Consider the following 20,992-nt stretch of genomic DNA (forward strand, 5'->3'; position numbering starts at 1 on the left):
GTCAGGATCCCCTTCTAGATCATCTACTCCTCACACATACTGTGTTAAAGGCCAGCAACACAAGCCTACTAATTCCCTAAATAAATCTCATAATTTCTTTTCACTGTTCCCTCTTCCTGGAATCTTTCCTCCACTGATTCTCACCTCCCTCTACACCTTGATGTTGTGGAAGTCTTATTCTAATCCTCAAATAACAGCCAGATTTCACTCTAAGAAATCTTCCTAGTTCTCTCTAACCTGAATTAGTTTCTGGATTGTTACTCATATAAACGTTGTATTTTTGGTCTTTTTTTTTGTATTATATTTTTTATTTGAGAGGGGTGTGTCTATAATTTTTGTCCCTAGTCTCTATTCTCCCCACCTCCCGCCATTTAATGAACTCCTAAGCTCCTCTACTGTTGGGACCATATCTTACTCATATTCAGTTCTTGTGTCTATGCCAGGGCAAGCAGGTGCCTCATATATTTTAACTGAATTTGAGCAGGTAGTGAAAAATGTGTTTGTGGCCCAGGCTAGAGTGTAATGGTGTGATCTCGGTTCACTGCAACCGCCGCCTCCCAGGTTCAAGTGATTCTCCTGCCTCAGCTTCCCAAGTAGCTGGGATTACAGGCATGTGCCACCACCCCTGGCTAATTTTGTATTTTTAGTACAGTTGGGGTTTCGCCATGTTGGTCAGGCTGGTCTCAAACTCCTGACTTCAGGTGATCCACCCGCCTCAGCCTCCTAAAGTGCTGGGATTACAGGCATGAGCCACTGCGCCTGGCCTGTTTTTAAGTCAACAAGAAAATTATCTACAACAGGAACTTCATTAGTGCTACAGTTTAGAATATACAAATATGAAAGGTTTCTAACTTTACCTTGTACATTTTGCATATATCATTAGTCATTGTTGGACACTTTGGCCATGCTTAATATAATTCAGTACTGAATATGTATTTCAATGTGAGAGTTTTTGACATCAACATTTTTAACTTTTGTCTAATTTATAATCTTAGAGTTAATGGAAATCAGTGCCTCTATAACTATGGTTTTAACCAGCTAATAAGTTGTCTTCATGATCTTTAGCTTCTAAACAATGAATAGTAGATACCATTTTTTGTTAAGATCTGTGTCTGAATTGAAAGGGATCAAAGTGTATGGTGAATAAAGCAGTAGAATGCAAATCAGAAGATATAATATTTAACATGATTAGCTAGTGTTAACTCTTGCTGTCCATCAGTTATATAATTAAAATTTTTATTCAGCACTTGATTAACATAAATGTTTCTCAATTTTCTATCTTTGTTCTACAGAATGGTAGATAACGCAGATCATCTCTGGAAAGGATATTGATCCACCTCATGTAAAGTATGCTTAGTTCCTTTCCAGTGGTGTAAGTATGAAGTCCTTTTTGATTTTTATCTTCACAATCATTTTAGTAAAGTTAAGATGTCACTATGATTATGATCCAGATTTGACAACAGACGTTTGTAGAGTTGAAAAGTTTTTTTAGAAAATGAATCAAATGTTATACCTATTTGACATTAAGGTGAATAAGTGTCATGATCATGCGGTGAGAAATGAATTTTTAAATCTATCAGCCTTCTCTTACCATTTCTGTTTTCAACTTTGAATTTTAACATTAATTTTAAATTGAATATAAAATTAATTATTATTTTTAACTGCTTAAAGCTTAGAAGCATCCAAGATAGATAGATGACTAACAGTTCAAGAGAGCTAGTATTAGATTCCTTGTGACAAGCAGACTACTGGAAGCATACATCTTCATGTTGCCTTTTGTGTAAAAACTCCTAGCACCTTAACCATTTTCCTTTACCTGCTGGGGGCATGATGATGTAGTTAAGCCTATTAGCTAATGTGCTAGCCTTTCTTTGGAGTCAGGCAGAAAATACAAATTGAGATAGTGGTATTGTGTTGAGAGTGTTTTTGTGCTAGGATATGAACTATAACCACCAGTTCATATTAAATAGGCCTTTGAATAAAAGTATTCCGGGAATTTCAGATATTAGAGAAGACAGAGTATCTATTAGCTCATTAAGTGCATCTTTAGAATCGAATGCAGAGTGCCTTTAGCATAAGTATTTTCTAAAATTTGATGGAGTCTCCACTTTGCTTAAATTCCTTCCGTTTTGGTTGACAGTTCTATAATACAGTAAGTAAACATTAAGAGAGATTTTCCTTATTATTTAGGCTTTTCATTATAGTTCCCCCCACCCCCACCCCAGTAGATTCTATGATATAGTGAAAAGTTTCTGGAACAGACCTAGAAGATGTGAACTGTAGCCCGACTTTCTGCTAAGTAGCTATATCCTTGGGAAGGCACTTCACCTCTTTGGGCCTTAGTTTCCCTCCCCACTTTTAAAAAAAATTTATTTGCTAATGGCTATTTTCAATCTATCAGCCTTCTCTGTTACCATTTCTATTTTCAACTTTGAATTTTGACATTAATTTTAAATTGAATATAAAATTACTTATTATTTTTAACTGCTCAAAGCCTAGAAGTTTCTGAGATAGATGGCTAAGCATTCAGGAGAGTTAAGACGTCTAACGGCTATTGAAAATAGTAAGATGTCTAATAGTTACTGAAATGAATGTAAGCATCATGAAGCCATGAATTTTTGCCTGATTTGTTCCTTGTTGTGTCCTCTGTGCCTTGCACAGGATCTGTTACATAGTAGGCACTCAATAAATGTTACTTAAATGAATGATTTTTGTCTAAGTGATCTCCAGTTTTCTCATTCCACACCTAACTTCTATCTCCCTTTATAAATGTGCATGTTTGTACTTGGATTTTTGTCACATATGGTAGAAATAAGATGATCAAAGTATGATTTCATGAATCACAGTGTTTATTGCCATACAAAGAGAATTTTTTCTTGGGTTCACAGTACTTAAAGATGGGGAGAGTAACATAGACTTCACAGGGAATACACTCAATAGATGAGGTACATTAACCACATTATGAATGTGTTCCAAAGCTATTAAAGTGTCTTTGCTCAATTATGATGAAAGGAGGCCTCTGTGTTCAAGTGAAGGCTAAAGGTGGAGGTGTACCTTTACATGAGCAGTTCTTGGGAGAGGCTGGCTTGACCACCATAGCTGAGATCTGAGACCACAAGGAAGGCCCCTCAGTGCTAGAAAATGCTGGCCTGCAAGGTATAAAAGCTTTGAGGCCTGTTGCAGCCTGAGCTCTCTGGTTTTGGAGAAGCTGCTGACAGAGAGTAGCCCTGCCACAGCCTAAGCTCCCAAAGTGTCTGTTAAGCTCTTGAGTGTATATGTATTTTGAAGTCCAGTAGTCGTGACAGTAACTCACATATGCAGTTTGACATGAGGTGACATTCCTGAGAGGATGGAGAGTTCTCTCTCTGATAAAAATATTGTGATTGACCCTAGAGTGTGTTAAATTAGCATGCAGTAAATATCATGTATGCAAAACAAAACTAACCTATTTTGCCTAGTCATTCTAGATAATAAAAATAAAGACAGCAGAATTGAGCTGAAGAAAAAGCTGTTGTCCAATAAAATTTTACTGTTGGTGCTTTACAAGTAAGATAGTAATGTCCTTTTTACCTCTGTGATTTCAAGATTAATTATTTGTGAATGCTTTAATCTTCTTTGCTCTACATGTTTGTAGAATTTAGCTTATGACAGTATATTCTAGACCTCATGCCTTATCCAAGAAGGGTTTAGGTACATATTCAAGTCAGGATAAAATGTATTGTGAAAAGTTATTATTATGGTCTTATGGTATGATATTTTCTTAGAATATCAGTTTATGAACTGAGCCATAATTCCTGAATTTAATTGTTCTTTTATGCCTTAAACACTGTCTGTTATTACAGTGGTGAAATTCTTCTCACATCATTTTCAATTATTGTTGGCCTGAGTCTGCATTCAGATTAGTAATTTAAAGTGAAAGATGTTCCTTATCCTCTGAACAATCCTTGTGCATAAGAAAATTAATTCAATTCTTACATGTTATCTTTTTCTGTTATAAAAGAATTGCTGGTATCATGGACTTAGATGACCTTTGTAGGTCACTTACTGCCATAAATTCGTGATTATATGCTTAAACTAGGTAAATTACGAGAAATAAAATTGTGAAATGCCGGAGTATATGCCTTTGTTTATATTAATACACATTGGAACATTATTCTCAATATCCAGGAGAGCTTCTAGACTCAGCGTTTTCTCAGTAAAATATTGTATCTTCAGTGTCACATGCATGCTTTGATCCTGTTTGTTATGCTCTTAATCATTTTGCTTTGTAGTGATCATATGAATGATCATTCTAGCAATTGTGGATCATTTTGCTTTAGGTTATATTTGCATTAGGAAACTCTCAGTGCAGGGCACAGACATCTAATTTGAACAAGGTGATACATAAAGGGAAATGTATTCTCTGATGAAACAAAACAGCAAGAAGAGCAGGGATGTGTCAGGGGCTTAGGGATTATTGGAACAAGGGATGCGAGCGCTGCAGAGCTTTCCCCATCGCTCTGTTCCACGTTTCTTGGCATGTCTGCTTCTTCCTCCCATGAACTAGCTGCTTCCATATAATGAGGAATTTACCAGACTAATATCTTCCTGCAACTGAACACAGTTATGGTGACTGTTCATCTTTCCCCTCGTCTGACTAGAAAATTATGGGGAGAGCAAGGTTTGGCTTTCTTGTGTGCTCACCCCACTGGCCAGAAGGTGGGGTATTACGAGTGATAGCCCAAGAACATGTGCTTGGAAAGAATGAGGTGTTCTAAGCAGACAAAGTAAATAGGTGGCCTATTGTTTCTCCTTTTATGACTTGGAATAAAAGTAGTTCTAATAGTCAATGGATCTGAAATGACACAAAATATTAGATTGTTTCATATGCTGTGAAATCTTTAGTTTTGACAATTCTAATTCAAGTGTTAGGATGGATACTTTTCAGTAATAAGTGAAATTCATATAATTTACTTTTGCTTTATGCTAATACAGAGTGCTGCTCCATACAAGGAATGGTTTGAAGAACTGTATATAGATAACTAACTGCTCTGATATGAATACTGTAGGAAAATACTATGATTGGGGATTTTTGTCCGTATAATAAAACAGTTATTGAAGTCATCTAAAGTAAGATCACTTTATGAAATACTTTGATAACACGAAGACTGAAAATAGCAACAAACAGGTCTACTTCATTTTCAAGCGAAAATAATAATGTTTATGTTTAATTTTTTTCATTACAAAATATTGTGGGGGAACTTAGGCCATCAAGAAAGAATATAATAATCATGAAAATAGGTCTTTTTAAAATCATGGCTAACTTGTTACAAGTGAGTATTGGAAGAAATCAGACCCTAACATTTGTAGGTGTAGAGCAGATACTGTGGCCCATGGGCACAAATGGCCTGCAACATGTTTAGGTCCACAGAATGTGTGTGTTTGGTTTTGTTTTATTTTAATGAGCTTGTTTTAAAAACCAGGAAGATTTCATCTACAGTTCTAGATTTTTCCCTACTTATTTTTAAAAAGATTTGAAAGATAAAACAATCAGTGAAATGGAATAGACTATCCAAAGGTAATGCAGATTCATATGGAAATTGTGTGTATGAGAAAGGCAGCATTTCACATCGGAGGAGAAGACAGATACTCAGTAAAAACATACGACATCTAGCTGTCCATTTGGGATGAAATAAAGCCCCAATTTTTTATACTTGTTAAGTCAATAAAAATTCTAGATGGAGCAAGGATTTTAAATGTAGAAAACTATTACTAGGACCCCTAGGTTCATCAGTAATTAGAATAGTTTTATCTAAATGGCTTTAAATGAGACTTAAAGGAGTAGAATAGCCTGTGTCCCAAATCATATGTTTCCAGTTAAGTCCTGCAATGTATTGTAAAGGAGAATGATGTGTGCTTTTGGAGTCAATAAGATCTAGGCTTAAATCTTTTTCCTACTGTTTACTCAGATTTTTTGTGAAGTACAAAACTACACTGAGCTTTAGTTTCCTCAACAATCAATCCATCAACATAAAATGAAATGAATAAAGAACATCTACCATGGGGAGTTGCTGTGAGAATTGGATGAGATTATGTTATGTGAAATTCGTACCCAGTTCCTGCCTAGAAGTGACTGCTAATAAAGTTTTCATGTAGAAGGACAAAGAAACAGTGAGACCTTCAATAGCTATAGGACACTGGCCCAGAGCAGATGTTTGTTTGAGAAAGATGAAGAAATTTCTTGACATCTGTTTCCATCTGCAAACACTTATTGAGAGCCTACTGCATGCCATGCATTATATTTGGCACTAGAACAATAAATATCAAAATAGAAGAGATTACAACTTTAAAAAATCTTGAATGGAAAACTCAGGTCTTATAAGAAAGGAATTCAAGGCCGAGCATGGTGGCTCACACCTGTAATCCCAGCACTTTGGGAGGCCGAGGCGGGCGAATCACCTGAGGTCAGGAGTTTGAGATCAGCCTGGCCAACATGTTGAAACCCCATCTCTACTAAAAATATAAAAGTAGCCAGGCTTGGTGGCAGGTGCCTGTAATCCCAGCTACTTAGGAGGTTGAGGCAGGAGAATCGCTTGGACCCAGGAGGTGGAGGTTGCAGTGAGCCAAGACTGCGCCACTGCACTCCAGCCTGGTTGACAAGAGCAAAACTCTGTATCCAAAACAACAACAACAACAACAACAACAAAGGAATTCAAGCAGTGAGAATTTTTACAGTATTTGACTACTCCCTTAATGTTGTTACTTACCCTAAGAAAACATTTTCTGATGTGCTGTAGTATCTTGTGCTAGTTAAAGGAAACATGTAAAAGTAATTTCCTAAGAAAAATGAATAGCATTGTTTGGCTACAACCATGAAAGATCTATTTCTCAGGGTAGCTATTAAGAGAGAATGCATTACCAGAGATGGAAAACTTAGGAAATTGCTAAGTAGTGAATGAAATGGTGCTTATTTTTTTTTTAATGTACCTCTGTTTTCCACTTAAGTATTTTTGCTGGTTATTAGCATTTGCTTGGACTTAGCTTAGCAAATCATTTGTTCTCACTAAATGAGGTTGTAGAGAATTCCTAGGTCTGTTTAGCTAATATTTGGTAAATAATATAATACAAACTATTTTTTTCAGTAATTTTCCATTAATACTCTAATGTAGAGTAATATACTTGAGATGGGCAAAACACTTCTGAGTTATCACGTAGCCTGGGCTTAATGCACTCCATGTACCTAATCTATTGTTCTGGTATTATTTACATAACTAAAATTTTGGTTCTGATATTTACCAAAATTGAGGAAAATGTAAATTGTATGCCATATGAAATTAGGTTTTATGTTACACCTATGTTCACCTACTAATACATTTAGTATCTGTACCAATCCATTTGCCGTGGCACAATCATTCTAGCATGGGACATACCTTCATTTTCAATAAAGAAGCTTATGTAGAAATATTGCATCTTCTGAGCATTCTGTATAATATGTGCTTTGGTAGATACTGTCAATAAAGAGACTTCTTTTTATCTCTTTTTTTTTAGTTTGCTGGAAACCATGTCTCATTATACAGATGAACCCAGATTTACCATAGAGCAGATAGATCTGCTTCAGCGACTTCGGCGTACTGGAATGACTAAACATGAAATTCTCCATGCCTTGGAAACTTTGGACCGTCTTGATCAAGAGCATAGTGACAAGTTTGGAAGAAGGTCCAGCTATGGAGGAAGTTCATATGGGAATAGTACTAACAATGTCCCAGCATCTTCCTCTACAGCTACAGCTTCCACACAGACGCAGCATTCGGGAATGTCCCCGTCACCTAGCAACAGTTATGATACTTCCCCACAGCCTTGCACTACCAATCAAAATGGGAGGGAGAATAATGAGCGATTATCTACATCCAATGGAAAGATGTCACCAACTCGCTACCATGCAAACAGCATGGGTCAGAGGTCATACAGTTTTGAAGCCTCAGAAGAGGACCTAGATGTAGATGATAAAGTGGAAGAATTAATGAGGTTAGTGACTTTGCTTATTCAGAGTCCCTAAAAATGTCTGTATTCTTAGATTGTTTTTAAGTAGTATGCTGTGTTTCAGCTACTTAGCTATAAGAACTGTAACTTCCTCTAGCTATAAGAACTGTAACTTCCTCCTCCCACCTTTGGAGATGAAAGAAAGAAAGTTCAAGCTTTATGTTTTTAATTTAAATTTTCTCTTCTTTACTTCAGCCCTTTCTCTTTGCTGCTTGACAAGCCTTTTCCATTCTGTTTATCAAACACTAATCTTCTCTATGACTCTAATAGCTAATTTCTGACTAACAGACACATTCTAATCCTTAAAAATCTGTTGTAAGTACTTTTTCTGAGGGATAATTTTATCTTGATCAGAATATATACACTCTTAATTTTTCTGTTCAACATTCCAATCAAGAAAATAATTTGGGGTACCTATTATATAGGTTCTAATTTTAGCAATAGATGACACACACACACACACACACACACACACACACACACATTGTCTTTTATAAGTGTAAGAACTTAGAGTTTTAAACACTGAGAAAAGAAATCTACTTTTTTTTTTTTTTTTTTTTGAGATGGAGTCTTGCTCTGTATGCCCAGGCTGGAGTGCAATGGCGTGATCTCGGCTCACCACAATCTCCGCCTCCCAGGTTCAAGCGATTCTCCTGTCTCAGCCTCCCGAGTAGCTGGGGTTACAGGCATGCACCACTATGCTGAGCTATTTTGTATTTTTAGTAGAGATGGAGTTTTTCCATGTTGATCAGGCTGGTCTCGAACTCCTGATCTCAGGTGATCCACCCTCCTCGGCCTCCCAAAGTGCTGGGATTACAGGCATGAGCCACTGCACCCAGCCCAAAAGAAATCTGCTTTCAACAGAAGTAATTAGGAAAGGCTTCACACTGGACCCTGGGACACTTTGAGGGTAACAGCGTATGTTTTCCATTATTGTGCCTCCAGGATCTGGAACTTTCCCTAGCACATGTTAAGGGCCTGATATGTTTAATGAATGGGTGACCTTGACCTAAATGGTAAAGAATAGCATTTGTTTTAAAATACAGGAAATGTATTTAAAATTAAGGGAATAGTAAAGGGTAAGAAAGGCAAGGCATGTCTTCAGTCTGATAAAAATTACTGATGGGTAAGACAATGTAATATGAATAATATATTAGGAGACAATACAGGTTTTGGGAGACTTTGAGTTCCATACTAGTTTATTTACTTTTGTTGGAATTGAGGAGTTTTGTAAAAACTCCTCTAGGAATAGAGATGATAAAGGTATTGTTTTCAGTAGATTTCCACTACAGTAGAAGGGAAAGAGCCTGCAGATAAATTAGTTACAGTAGATTATGAAAGAAACTGTAACAGGAATTTGTCAGAAATAAAAATAGTACCTATAAGTATCATTATAATTCTTCCTAAAGATTTTTAAACTTCAAGATGGAATAATAGTGACACATAATAATATTGCCACATGGAAGATCTGTCCAATAGTACCACAATGTTGAAATATCCTTCAAACTGTCCTGAATTTATTTTTAGGTGCAACTTTATTATATGAAATTCGGTGCTAAATCAACTATTTTATCTGGATTCCAGATACAGTATAAATAAAGTATAATATTAATACCTGTAATGAATAATTTGATACAGCAGTTACAGTTACAAGTCATTGTTTTGTTTGGCTTGGTTTTTTGAGATGGAGTCTTGCTCTGTCACCCAGGATGAAGTGCAGTGGTGCGATCTCGGCTCACTGCAACCTCCGCCTCCTGGGCTGAAGTGATTCTCCTGCTTTAGCCTCCCGAGTAGCTGGGACTGCAGGCGTGTGCCACCATGCCCAGCTAATTTTTTTTTAAAGTTAAAAATATAAGAGATCAGTTTGACTTTGAATTCTTTTTCATGTGTTAAAGTAGGTGACCAAAGTTCAGGTGTTGCTTTTGAATTTAATGTTGTTAAGATTAAGAGGGAGAACAATTTGGGCAAATAAAAGTTACTTCGCTCATTGAAATGTAACAAGATTAGCTTTTAATTATTCTGAGTAGAGAGGATATCAACAATTTAAAAAGGATGCCAACCTGGTTTTTTCGGTGTTGTTGCTGTTCATCAGTTTTGATAAGCTTTTGACATAACAGTTAATTCTTAAATGTGTATAAGACTAACAAGAGCTATGGGAAAACTTGTTAGTAAAAGTCTCTAGAAGATTGTCTGGAATAATAAAGGTCTAAAAACTTGACTTTTAACTCATAGGCTGACATCATGTTTTAATTCAAATATATGCTCAAAATAAATGAAAACCTATTTAGCAATGACTGGGATTTGTAGTTAAATCCCATAATTACACCCATTCCAGTTTCACTGTGAAATATATACAGGTTTATACTTTGTTATCAGTATTTATGTACTACCACTTGTCGCATAATCAGGACACTTTATCTTTTTCCATCTCTCTGCTTCTTTATTAGAACTGCTCCTTTGGGTTCTCCTGATCATCTTGGGGTCTCAGTGGCCCTTCTGGATCTCTCTGGTTCTCTGCCATTGCACCCTCACCCACTGCTGCACTCCTGCTTTCCTCCATTGTGTCCCCCTCTCACGCTTCTCAGGTTGTAGATAATAACAATCCTTGGATCAGTGGGAGAGTTTATTGGATCACATTGTCACCTATAATCATTAAAACCATGATGTGAGGTTGATCAGAGAAACTGAAATTCACAAAAATTAAATACTTTGCCCAAGAGAACTTCAATATTAAGTGGCAGAGCCTAAATTATGTCTTTATTATCAATATGTCACTGGTGTACATTCCCTCTCCAAATAAACTTTTCATATCTGTAGATTTTAATAAGATTTTAGGAAAGGTGGTTAATTAACATAAGACAAAGTATGAATTGCCTTAATGGGCTTCACATCCCCCTCCCCCATGATATTTGCTGCTTCAAAACAATCACTTACTACATGAAGTTTTATTTAGTGGAATGTTAGAGAAATATTTTGAGCAGTGGATCTTTCTGAGTATTCTGTGCCCTTTTAGGAATATACTGCCCTTGCTGATCACTAGATGCTATGATAACCCGTTGGAAGTGGTGGTCTCTGGTGGGGGAGCCTGGGTATCTGAATGCTTTCCTGTCTCCTTTTCTACCTGTGTGCTTCACCTCTTGCTTGTTCACATTCCTCAACTCATACACAAGATGTAGTTTTAAAAATCTTATAATTCGTTGACTTCACGAACTTCACTCCTAATAATTTCGAGATACATAATGGAGTGTTTTTTTTTTTTTTTTTTTTTGAGACAGTCTCGCTCTGTCACCCAGGCTGGAGTACAGTGGTGCAATCTTGGCTCACTGCAACCTTTGCCTCCCGGGTTAAAGCGATTCTCATGTCTCAGTCTCCCTCGTAGCTGGGATTACAGCATGCACCACCACCCCCAGCTAATTTTTGTATTTTTAGTAGAGACGGGATTTCACCATGTTGACCAGGCTGGTCTCGAACTCCTGGCCTCAAGTGATCCGCCCACCTTGGCCTCCCAAAGTGCTGGGATTACAGGCATGAGCCACCGCGCCCAGCTCATAATGGAGTTTTTTTGTAGAACTTCATCAAGTTATAATTGTACACCTTATCAACTCATTAAGAAACAATGAGAAAGTAACTTTCACTTTTTTCATTTTTGAGTTAGGGTTGGGAAAAAAAGGTAAATTACGATATGAATTTAACAGATTGTTGAATATAACATTTTAGGAAGGACTTTAAAGCCAAAAATAAAGACCTGTTTTACGTTTTAATGTTTAAAAATGCATCTATTAATATATAAATATATGTGTAGGGGTATGTGTGTATACATATCTGCTAATATAGCATATAGATACTAATGTGTGTTTCATGTACATATTATGAAATAATTTAAATGAGGCTTATCAGAATTTATTAATAATGCCATACATTAAGGATATTATTCTTAACAACCCATGTACTAAATTTTATGATATGTTAGTATTTTGTATAAAACTGAGGCTTTATTCTAAGTTGGTTATCTATAGGCTAAGTATTTTACTTGCCTAAGTAGGATGTGCATGTTCTGTAGATAAGACAAAATGGTCATGATCTCCAGTTACTATGTTATTGATACATATTTAGTAACTTTTATTTTTGAGTGATTTTTTTAAAGTTATACTTTGTCTCCATAGGTGAAAATGTATGGGAATAGGTTTTATTCAAACATGAAAGAAATTTGTACATCATTGTATTTTTCCAAGTGTGAAATAGTCTGTCCTGGCAGGTGTTGCTTCATCTCTGAAAGTCTTTCAGATAGATGATTACCTTTAAGAGATCCTAAAGAATGTGCAGTGTATATTAACTATGAAAATATGGAAGATCTTAAAGCATATCATTTTTAAAACAGGTGGTCTTTATTATTCTTTGTTCTAGAAAAGGAAGCAATGTCATTTCAAACTACTATAAATAATTCTTTTCCTTTCTGATTTGGTAAGCTTAAATCTATTTAAGAATAAAAATTTAAAGCTGTTTTATAAATTATCTAGATCAGGCTTTCCATTTTACAACCTTTTATCTCCAACTACAGAACTGTTCCTTCATTGAACAAATTAAGCTCTATTATATGCAAACCCCATAATTGAATAAGGCACAATCTTTGTGCTGAAGGACTAAGGACTTTACAGGGTAGTAGGAGAGATGAGACAAGATTAGGAACAACTATAATACAGAACAGCATGTAATATATTAGCATGCGAGTAGTAGTATTGAAATGTTAAAGTTAGCCATTGCAAGAAGAGACCTTTTTTAGCTTTGAAGATCAGGGAGAACGTCTTTGAATAGATGACAGTTAAATTGTGTCTTAGTAAAAGGGGATTCAACCAACAGGCATAACTGATGAATTCATCCAGATATTAAGAAAGGTCTGTAAGTAACAGTGAAAGTTTAGCAAGTTATAAAAATAATGGCAATGGAGGGTGGGAAGGAAGAATTTCATCCTGGTGTGGAAATCACCCAGATGAGTCTAGCATGGCAATGACTTGAAAAAGGGTGTAGGAGGCAATGACATGGACTTGAACTGGTTAGTTGCAAATCAGGTGGGTATCTTATCTTGAAGTAAGTAAGCTGTGGAATCAAAGACAAGATCAGCCCGCTCTTCACTTTAATTCCCTAAGATTTGAGGCATAGAAATCTTGAAGAGTGTGAGATTTTGTAAGAGAAGAGAGGAAGGAGGGGATTTATTCTTTTTAAGGAGGATGTAAAATTGCAGATGAAGAGAGGAAGTGAGGGGTGGGAGAAGATGAGAGAATTAGATTTAGAGTAAATGAAGTTTTCACACTACCAAAATGGTGATTTCATAGATTACAATGAGGACAATAGGAGTAGCAGGTCCTTAAAGAAGGCTGAATGAGGAGAGAATGAGGGTCGGGGGTGATGTCAAAGTTTGAACAACAAAGCTAACCCACTAGAATGGAACTTTAAAAAATACTTAAGAGAATTGGACACAATGAAAATAGAATGCATTTAGTATTTTGAAAATACCTAGTGAAACCAACTAAATGACACATCACTGCTTGCCTATAGAACTCTTTTAATGCTACCTTAAAGTACCTGGTACAGATGTTTACTTCGGTCTTATATGATTACAGCAGATCATTTGTTTCTTCCTTTCTTGGGAACCTTTCTGAAGTTTCATAAAATAATAGTCAATGTTTAGTATTTTTACAATTAAAAAAAAATTTTGCAATGAATTTTTGATTCTATGTATTACAGACATATATATACAAACAATATTTAATTTCATTGCTAGGAGACAAATTTTAAAAGCCTTGTGAAGGGAGTATTGATGCTTTTTGTTGTTGTTGTTGTTAGATGGAGTCTCACTCTGTTGCCCAGTGGCACAATCTTGGCTCACTTCAGCATCCGCCTCCTGGTTTCAAGCAATTTTCCTGTCTCAGCCTCCCAAGTAACTGGGATTACAGGAGTGAGCCACTGCACCTGGCCAGTGCTTTTATTTTATCAGATGATACAGCCAGGGCCCAGCTTTGTTAAATGACTTGCCAATGCACAACCTTATCTTTTAAGTCTTTTGTTTTGCTTTTTGAAAAAGCTCTCTGGTAAAACAGTGAAGAGCTTTTTATTTCTTTTCTTTTCTTTTTTTTTTTTTTTTTTTTGAGATGGAGTCTCGCTTTGTCACCCAGGTTAGAGTGCAGTGGCACGTTTTCGGCTCACTGCAACCTCCGCCTCTGGGGTTCAAGCGATTCTCCTGCCTCAGCCTCCTGAGTAGCTGGGATTACAGGGGCATGCCACCACACCCATCTATTTTTAAAATATTTTTGGTAGAGACGAGGTCTCATCATGTTGGCCAGGCTGAACTTGAACTCCTGACCTCAAGTGATCCGCCCGCCTCAGCCTCCCAAAGTCCAGGCGTGACCCACCATGCCTGGCTATTTCTATGTTTTTAAACATTATTGGTACTTAGAGACTTGTCAAATATCTAAAAATGTGAATTGCTACTGTTTGACAGATTTTTGGGATTCCTTCTGTTTTGTGCAGTCCTTAATAATATCGTGCTGCAAGGCTGTGAATAATTTACAAACTGGATATTTCCTATTTCAATAATTGAGTGTTATCTCTTCTGTATGATTTAGTGTCCAGATGAATTTAATTTAAAATAAATGGATTTAAATGACAATGTAAATTAGTAGTCAAAAAACCCATTTAATTCTTTTCCCCCACAAAAGTACATTTTTTAATTTAACCTGAATAAATATTCTCTTAAATTCAGCTTCATTTTCGTAGAAGATCATTCTATATATAGAAATGCAATACTTTATTTAAAAATTTTCAGATTAATTTTATAGTTATATTAGAAACCAAATGATTTGTTTTATTTATATAAGCCAATTGAAATAGTGCTGAAGTTATCTCTTGTACACTGATTATTGATGCATATTTGAAAGCTTTTGTTCTACATTACCTGCATTTTAGTCAGCAGTTATTTTGTTTGACTTTAAAATATATTTATTTGTACCTTTTTCTTTTTCATATACACAATTTTTAAATAAAATGTGAATGCATATTTGTCAAAGAAATATTTCAGGCCGGGCGCGGTGGCTGACGCCTGTAATCCCAGCACTTTGGGAGTCTGAGATGGGTGGATCACGAGGTCAGGAGATTGAGACCATCCTGGCTAACACGGTGAAACCCCGTGTCTACTAAAAATACAAAAAAAAAAATTAGCCGGGCGTAATGGCGGGCGCCTGTAGTCCCAGCTACTCGGGAGGCTGAGGCAGGAGAATGACGTGAGGCCGGGAGGCGGAGCTTGCAGTGAGCCAATATCGCGCTACTGCACTCCAGCCTGGGCGACTGAGCGAGACTCTTGTCTCCAAAAAAAAAAAAAAAAAAAAAAAAAAAGAAAGAAATATTTCAAATATAGACAGTTATTTTGGGAAGAATCTAACCAGAATCTAGATCAGTATGAGAAATTTTACTGCATTAGGCAGCTGATTAATTTTTTCCTTTAGGAATATTTTTGATCAGGATTTCCAACTGATAGATCAGCAGTATACTGTAGAGCTACAGATTGGAAACTCACCACTATGACCTCTGTTTTTTTCCAGAATTCCCCAAAGGGAGCATGGTCTTACAACAGAGTCCTTTCAACAGAGCATGTAACAACTGCTCATCAGGGAGCTAAAATCCCTCATCCAAGTTAAATCACAACTCATTGTTTTTGAATAGGATACTTCAGTTTCTCCAAATAGTCTACAGAGAGATGTGAACCCCTAGAAAGAGTTTGTGGTTCTTTCACAAAACAATTGTTAAGGTTTTGTGATCCTTTGTCTCAGATCAGGGGTCAGCAAACTTCTTCTCTAAAGGACTAGATAGTAAAAATTTTAGACTTTGTGGCCAAGAGGCAAATTTAAGGATATAATGAAGAGACGTAGGCTGGGTGCTACTGCTCACGCCTGTATTCCCAGCACTTTGGGAGGCCAAGGCAGGAGGATCACTTGAGGTTAGGAGTTCGAGACCAGCCCGGCCAACCAACATGGTGAAACCCCGACTCTACTAAAAATACAAAAATTAGCCGGGTGTGGCGCTGCATGCCTGTAACCCCAGCTACTCAGGTGGCTGAAGCAGGAGAATTGCTTGCGCCCGGTAGGTGGAGCTTGCAGTGAGCCGAGATTGCGCCACTGCACTCCAGCCCGAGCAACAGGGTGAGACTCCGTCTCAAAAAAAAAAAAAAAAAAAAAGGATGTAATGTAGAGATATATACAAGACAGAAAACAAACAGCCACAAATTTTTATTGACAAAAGTCAATACAGAATAATAATAATTGGGTACAGTTTTTAAAAATACAGGCCTGCTAGTCAGAAGAATGAAATTGCAGGGGGAGGGATAATATTTTGCTTAGTATGTGTTTATCGTTAGCATTTTCTGTCGTCAAATTGATTGCAAATGTCCATCTGTGAAAATGATCCTTAGCTCATAGGTTGTATAAAAATAGGTGGCAGGCTAGAATTAGCCCATAGGCGGTAATTTGCTGACCCCTGTGTTAGATAAGAAGTTACCTCTATTCTATGTTACTTTTGAGCTTGAACAGAAACCACTGCTCTGTTTATGTAATCCTTTTGAAAATAAAGCATTGAAAGAGAGATTGGTCGGTTTTAAGAGTTTAACTATAATTTTTGTTTATTAATTCTTGTTCTGGTGGAAAAACAGAAGTCTTGCCACTCATTGTCATTTTTGTGAATGTTTGGTCTTTTGAGAATTTGTTGAGTCTAAGTAAAAATTTGTAACAGGCATTTTAGTGGAGGAAAAATGAGGTCTATAATGTATTCCCACGAACACAGAATATTATGTAGTTTTAAGTATTCTTATATATAATACAAAATGTATAAATGCCTTTTTAATACTAAAACTTTATATTCAACCGATCCCACTTTAAATTTTTTGTTTATACAGGAAAAGAAGTTAAAGAGCAAGCCTTTCTTCAAATGGCTAACATTTTTACGGTTGTGAGAATGATGATTGCTTTTTCCTTAATCATTTTAAAGGTTTTTAAATGAACATTATTCATGCAGTTGTGTAGTTAACATGCGAGCCCACAATCTGCTCACAACTGAATTTGTTGTTGTTGCTCTTTTTCTAGGATTTCTGTTTGTGTAAGATATATTCATTCCCCAGTAATGAAACTTTGTATATACCATATGACAGCCTTGTTCCTAATGTGAATTATACAGAGCATGTGATTAACCATCCTCTGGTATGAGACTTATATCTATTGTGGTCTTCACTCAAGTGTCTGTTTGATGGTGTGATGTTTTAGGACTTGAATATTTGGTGTTTCTTGGTTCATTGTAATTTCATATTTTCACACAAGTTTGGTCTGTTTACCCTTTATTTTTGTGTCCTTTCTGTGTTCTCCCCACCTCTCTGCTTCACCTTTCTTTTAGCAAAGATGAGGATTTCTACCTTCAACATACATTGTTGGTCTTGTCTTCTGTTTTTGTTAGGAGGGACAGCAGTGTGATAAAAGAGGAAATCAAAGCCTTTCTTGCCAATCGGAGGATTTCCCAAGCAGTTGTTGCACAGGTAACAGGTAAGAGCTGAAGAGCCCTTTATTCTGGAATCATGTCTAGTCTCTGCCTTCTGGTGCAGATGTTGGAATATTGCTTGCATTTCTGCATTGCAGTGCAGATCTGTCAACTTAGGCATAATTATGTATGCCTGTGATTTAAAACCCATTGTCTCCAATATCGCCGAACTTCTCTAGTGATTTTTTTTGACTTGTGCTAGTAAATTTTATAGCATTTGTAATAAGCACAAAATTCCCTATTTTGTGGCTAAAAAAGGTTCCTATAGTTTGCTTTTGATTGTGACAGAGCATATGACACATGCACATCCAACTGCTTTCTATACTACATATTTTTAAAAGCTTTGTAGTCCTCCAAGTATAATCCCTGATTATACCAGTTAAAAAATGATTCATGAGGGTAAAGAAAGTTGTTTTTTAAACCACTTTTCCATATGTAAAAGCATTCCTTGAAACATTACTGAGAAGAGTCACCATTGTCTTCTCTTTGTTCTTTATATCCCATCCCATTCTCCACCCCCACCTAAGCCCCATCCCTAGTATGTGGTGTATATGTGTCATTCTCTATTCAGATTGCATTTTTTAATGACGTTCTTAAATTTGGGGGCAGATGTCTTTTCCTTGTTAATGTGTGATCTTCCTTTCTTAGATTTCAGTGATTTATAAGACCCTTAAAAAAAGTAACTGGGCATTAGTCGTTAGAAGAACCGGACACTCTTTCAACTACATTTTGTAGTTGCAACATTGTTGTACTTTGTATATTGATAGATATAAAAATTAATTCTCCCCTCCTTTTATTAACATTCTACTAACTGGCTATGTGAATTTGGGCTTTTTAGCCTCTGTGCCTCAGTTTTCTTCCTGCTACAATGAAATACTTGGATCTGATCTTCAACAATAACTTATGATTTAAAGATATTATTTCTGTTCTCCAGACCATGATACATACTGAAGCTAATTTACCTAAAAGGTTGTTACTCGCCATTAATTTGGTTAAAAATGAAACACCAGAGTTTAGAAGTCTTATATTTCATCCCAAGTATCTAAGGTCAGCCAATCTTTTATAGTGTGTGTGTTTAATATATTACACTAGTAATATATTTTTATAAATGACACTTCTGCTTATGGTAAAATACTTTAGTTAAAGGTGTCCTTCGGTGTAGAAGTCTTATACCAAAGGACAGTGTGTTAGTTTAATTGTTGTAGTATTTAGGTGTTTTTCTATAGGATATTTAAAATATGTTGTTAACCTTTATCTTCAAGGACCAAGTTATGGTTCTTAATGCAATGTAAGGACAAGTCAAGCAGGTTTTAGTGAAACTCACTGATGTGGACTTTGAAAAGATGAAATGTTGTCTTGCAGTACTTACATTTCAGCCTCCATTACTAGAAGCAATAGTATCTTCCAGTTTGCCAGCCTAAAACTAAAAAGACAAAATTTTAGTGTTACAGAATAGCATTGCAATGTTGATTTTTTTTTTTTTCAGGTAGAAGCATTTCTTAGTACTTTGAATTCCCTGAATCTTGAATCATTTAGGACTTTTAAAATAGTAGCTTTGAAACCCATCCAATCTTAATTAATGCAAATCATAGTAACATACGTTTAAAAAGCATTTCTTGAGCATATCTAAAGGCATGGGATAAACCATAATGGGTTAAACATGATACATTAAATATAGTATTGCCTTTTTTGGAAAGGGAAACTGAAAGATATGTTTTCCCATCTTGCTGTTCAAAATATAGTACATGGAACAGCATTATTGGCGTCACCTGGGAGCTTGCTAGAATTGTAAAAATACTGAATACTGGCCGGGCGTGGTGGCTCACACCTGTAATCCCAGCACTTTGGGAGGCCGAGGCGGGCGGATCACGAGGTCAGGAGATCAAGACCATCCTGGCTAACACGGTGAAACTCTGTCTCTACTAAAAACACAAAAAGCCAGGCGTGGTGGCGGGCGCCTGTAGTCCCAGCTACTCGGGAGGCTGAGGTGGGAGAATGGCGTGAACCCGGGAAGCGGAGCTTGCAGTGAGCCGAGATCGCGCCACTGCACTCCAGCCTGGGCGACAGAGCGAGACTCTGTCTCAAAAACAAAAACAAAAAATACTGAATACTGCTCTAAATGTGCTGAAACATTATTTACATTTTAACCAGAAGCCCAGGTGATTTCTGTTTGAGAAATGCTATTCTAGGAGACTGGTAAACTTTACTGACTTTAACTTCAGTGGATTGGCATTACCTCACTCAGTAATGGTCATCATGATGCCATCCCCTATTTTTATTTTTGTTTTGTTTTTACTTTTTTGTTTGTTTGTTTGTTTGAGACAGGGTCTTGCTCTGTTCCCGAGGCTGGAGTGCAGTGGCCAGTGATCATGGCTCATTGCAGCGTCCACCTCCTAGGCTCAAGTGATCTTCCTATATCAGCCTCCTGAGTAGCTGGGACTACAGTTGTGCACCACCACACCCGGCTAATATTTATTTTTTACTTTTTTTTTTTTTTGAGATGGAGTCTTGCTCTGTCGCCCAAGCTAGAGTGCAATGGTGCGATCTCAGCTCACTGCAACCTCCGCCTCCTGGGTTCAAGCAATTCTCCTGCCTCAGCCTCCCAAGTACCTGGGATTACAGGCACTTGCCACCACGCCCAGCTAATTTTTGTGTTTGTGGTAGGCGGGGTTTCACCATATCAGCCAGGCTGGTGTCGAACTCCTGAGCTCAGGTGATCCACCCGCTTCGGCCTCCCAAAGTGCTGCGATTACAGGCATGAGCCACTGTGCCCAGCCTATCTTCTACTTTGTGTAGAGATGAGGTTTCACCATGTTGCTCAGGCTGGTCTTGATCTCCTGGGATTACAGGTGTGAGCCACCGCACCCGGCTATCATCTCCTGTTTTCGCAAGCAAGAACTGAAAATACATTTACATATTTATTATCTATTGTACCACGTGGACCTTTCTTTTGCTGCCATATCTATGGGATTTGGTATTGTTACAAACTTCTTTCACCATTTTCAGCCTCACCCTAACTTGTTCTTCCTCCTCTTCATTTCTACTCCAAAAGCTTGCATTCATCTTCCTTTGATCAGATATCTTCTGATGATTCTCCATTGTCTAAAAAATGAAATTTCTTTTAATCTGACTCCAGCCTTTTCGTTTGTTGCCATCCTCTATTCAGTATGCCCCCAGCTGAATTTCACTATTTGCCATTCCCAGAATTCTGCCCAGTTGGATGCTCCCAGAGTTTTGGTTGTGCCAAAGATACCTTTCACCTCCTCATCTCAGCCTTATGAATTTCTGTTTATCAAGATTATCTCTGTTGTTACCCTCATTTTAACTTCTTGAACAGTTTAGTCCTTGCAGACCTCTCTTTTTTTCTGAAATTAATTACACTTAGTTCATCACCCTGAGGTGT

The 20,992-nt window shown here is 36.9% G+C and overlaps 1 protein-coding gene and 1 long non-coding RNA gene across 51 annotated transcripts in view; one reads left to right on the forward strand and one right to left on the reverse strand.

Moving 5' to 3' along the window:
* The window catches only part of HMBOX1 (homeobox containing 1), a 166,146-nt gene that overhangs the window by 72,691 nt on the left and 72,463 nt on the right, over positions 1–20,992 (forward strand). For 45 of the 50 annotated variants that reach the window (XM_009455119.5, XM_054657318.2, XM_009455124.5 and 42 more), the window contains 3 exons: positions 1,293–1,372; positions 7,528–8,004; positions 17,509–17,594. In XM_009455119.5, the coding sequence (XP_009453394.1) occupies positions 1,350–1,372; positions 7,528–8,004; positions 17,509–17,594 (586 nt within the window). In that variant the 5' untranslated portion in view covers positions 1,293–1,349. The remainder of the gene's footprint in view (positions 1–1,292; positions 1,373–7,527; positions 8,005–17,508; positions 17,595–20,992) is intronic. The other 5 variants (XM_016959289.4, XM_063816278.1, XM_063816279.1 and 2 more) reach the window with 1 other exon arrangement.
* LOC134810673 (uncharacterized) lies at positions 13,598–20,680 on the reverse strand. The gene is made up of 3 exons (XR_010159237.1): positions 20,602–20,680; positions 18,959–19,012; positions 13,598–13,672 (listed from the first exon to the last, which is right to left on the reverse strand). It is a non-coding gene; the product is annotated as an uncharacterized LOC134810673 (long non-coding RNA).

Source organism: Pan troglodytes, chromosome 7, assembly GCF_028858775.2.
Source record: "Pan troglodytes isolate AG18354 chromosome 7, NHGRI_mPanTro3-v2.0_pri, whole genome shotgun sequence".
Classification (NCBI taxonomy): Eukaryota; Metazoa; Chordata; class Mammalia; order Primates; family Hominidae; genus Pan; species Pan troglodytes.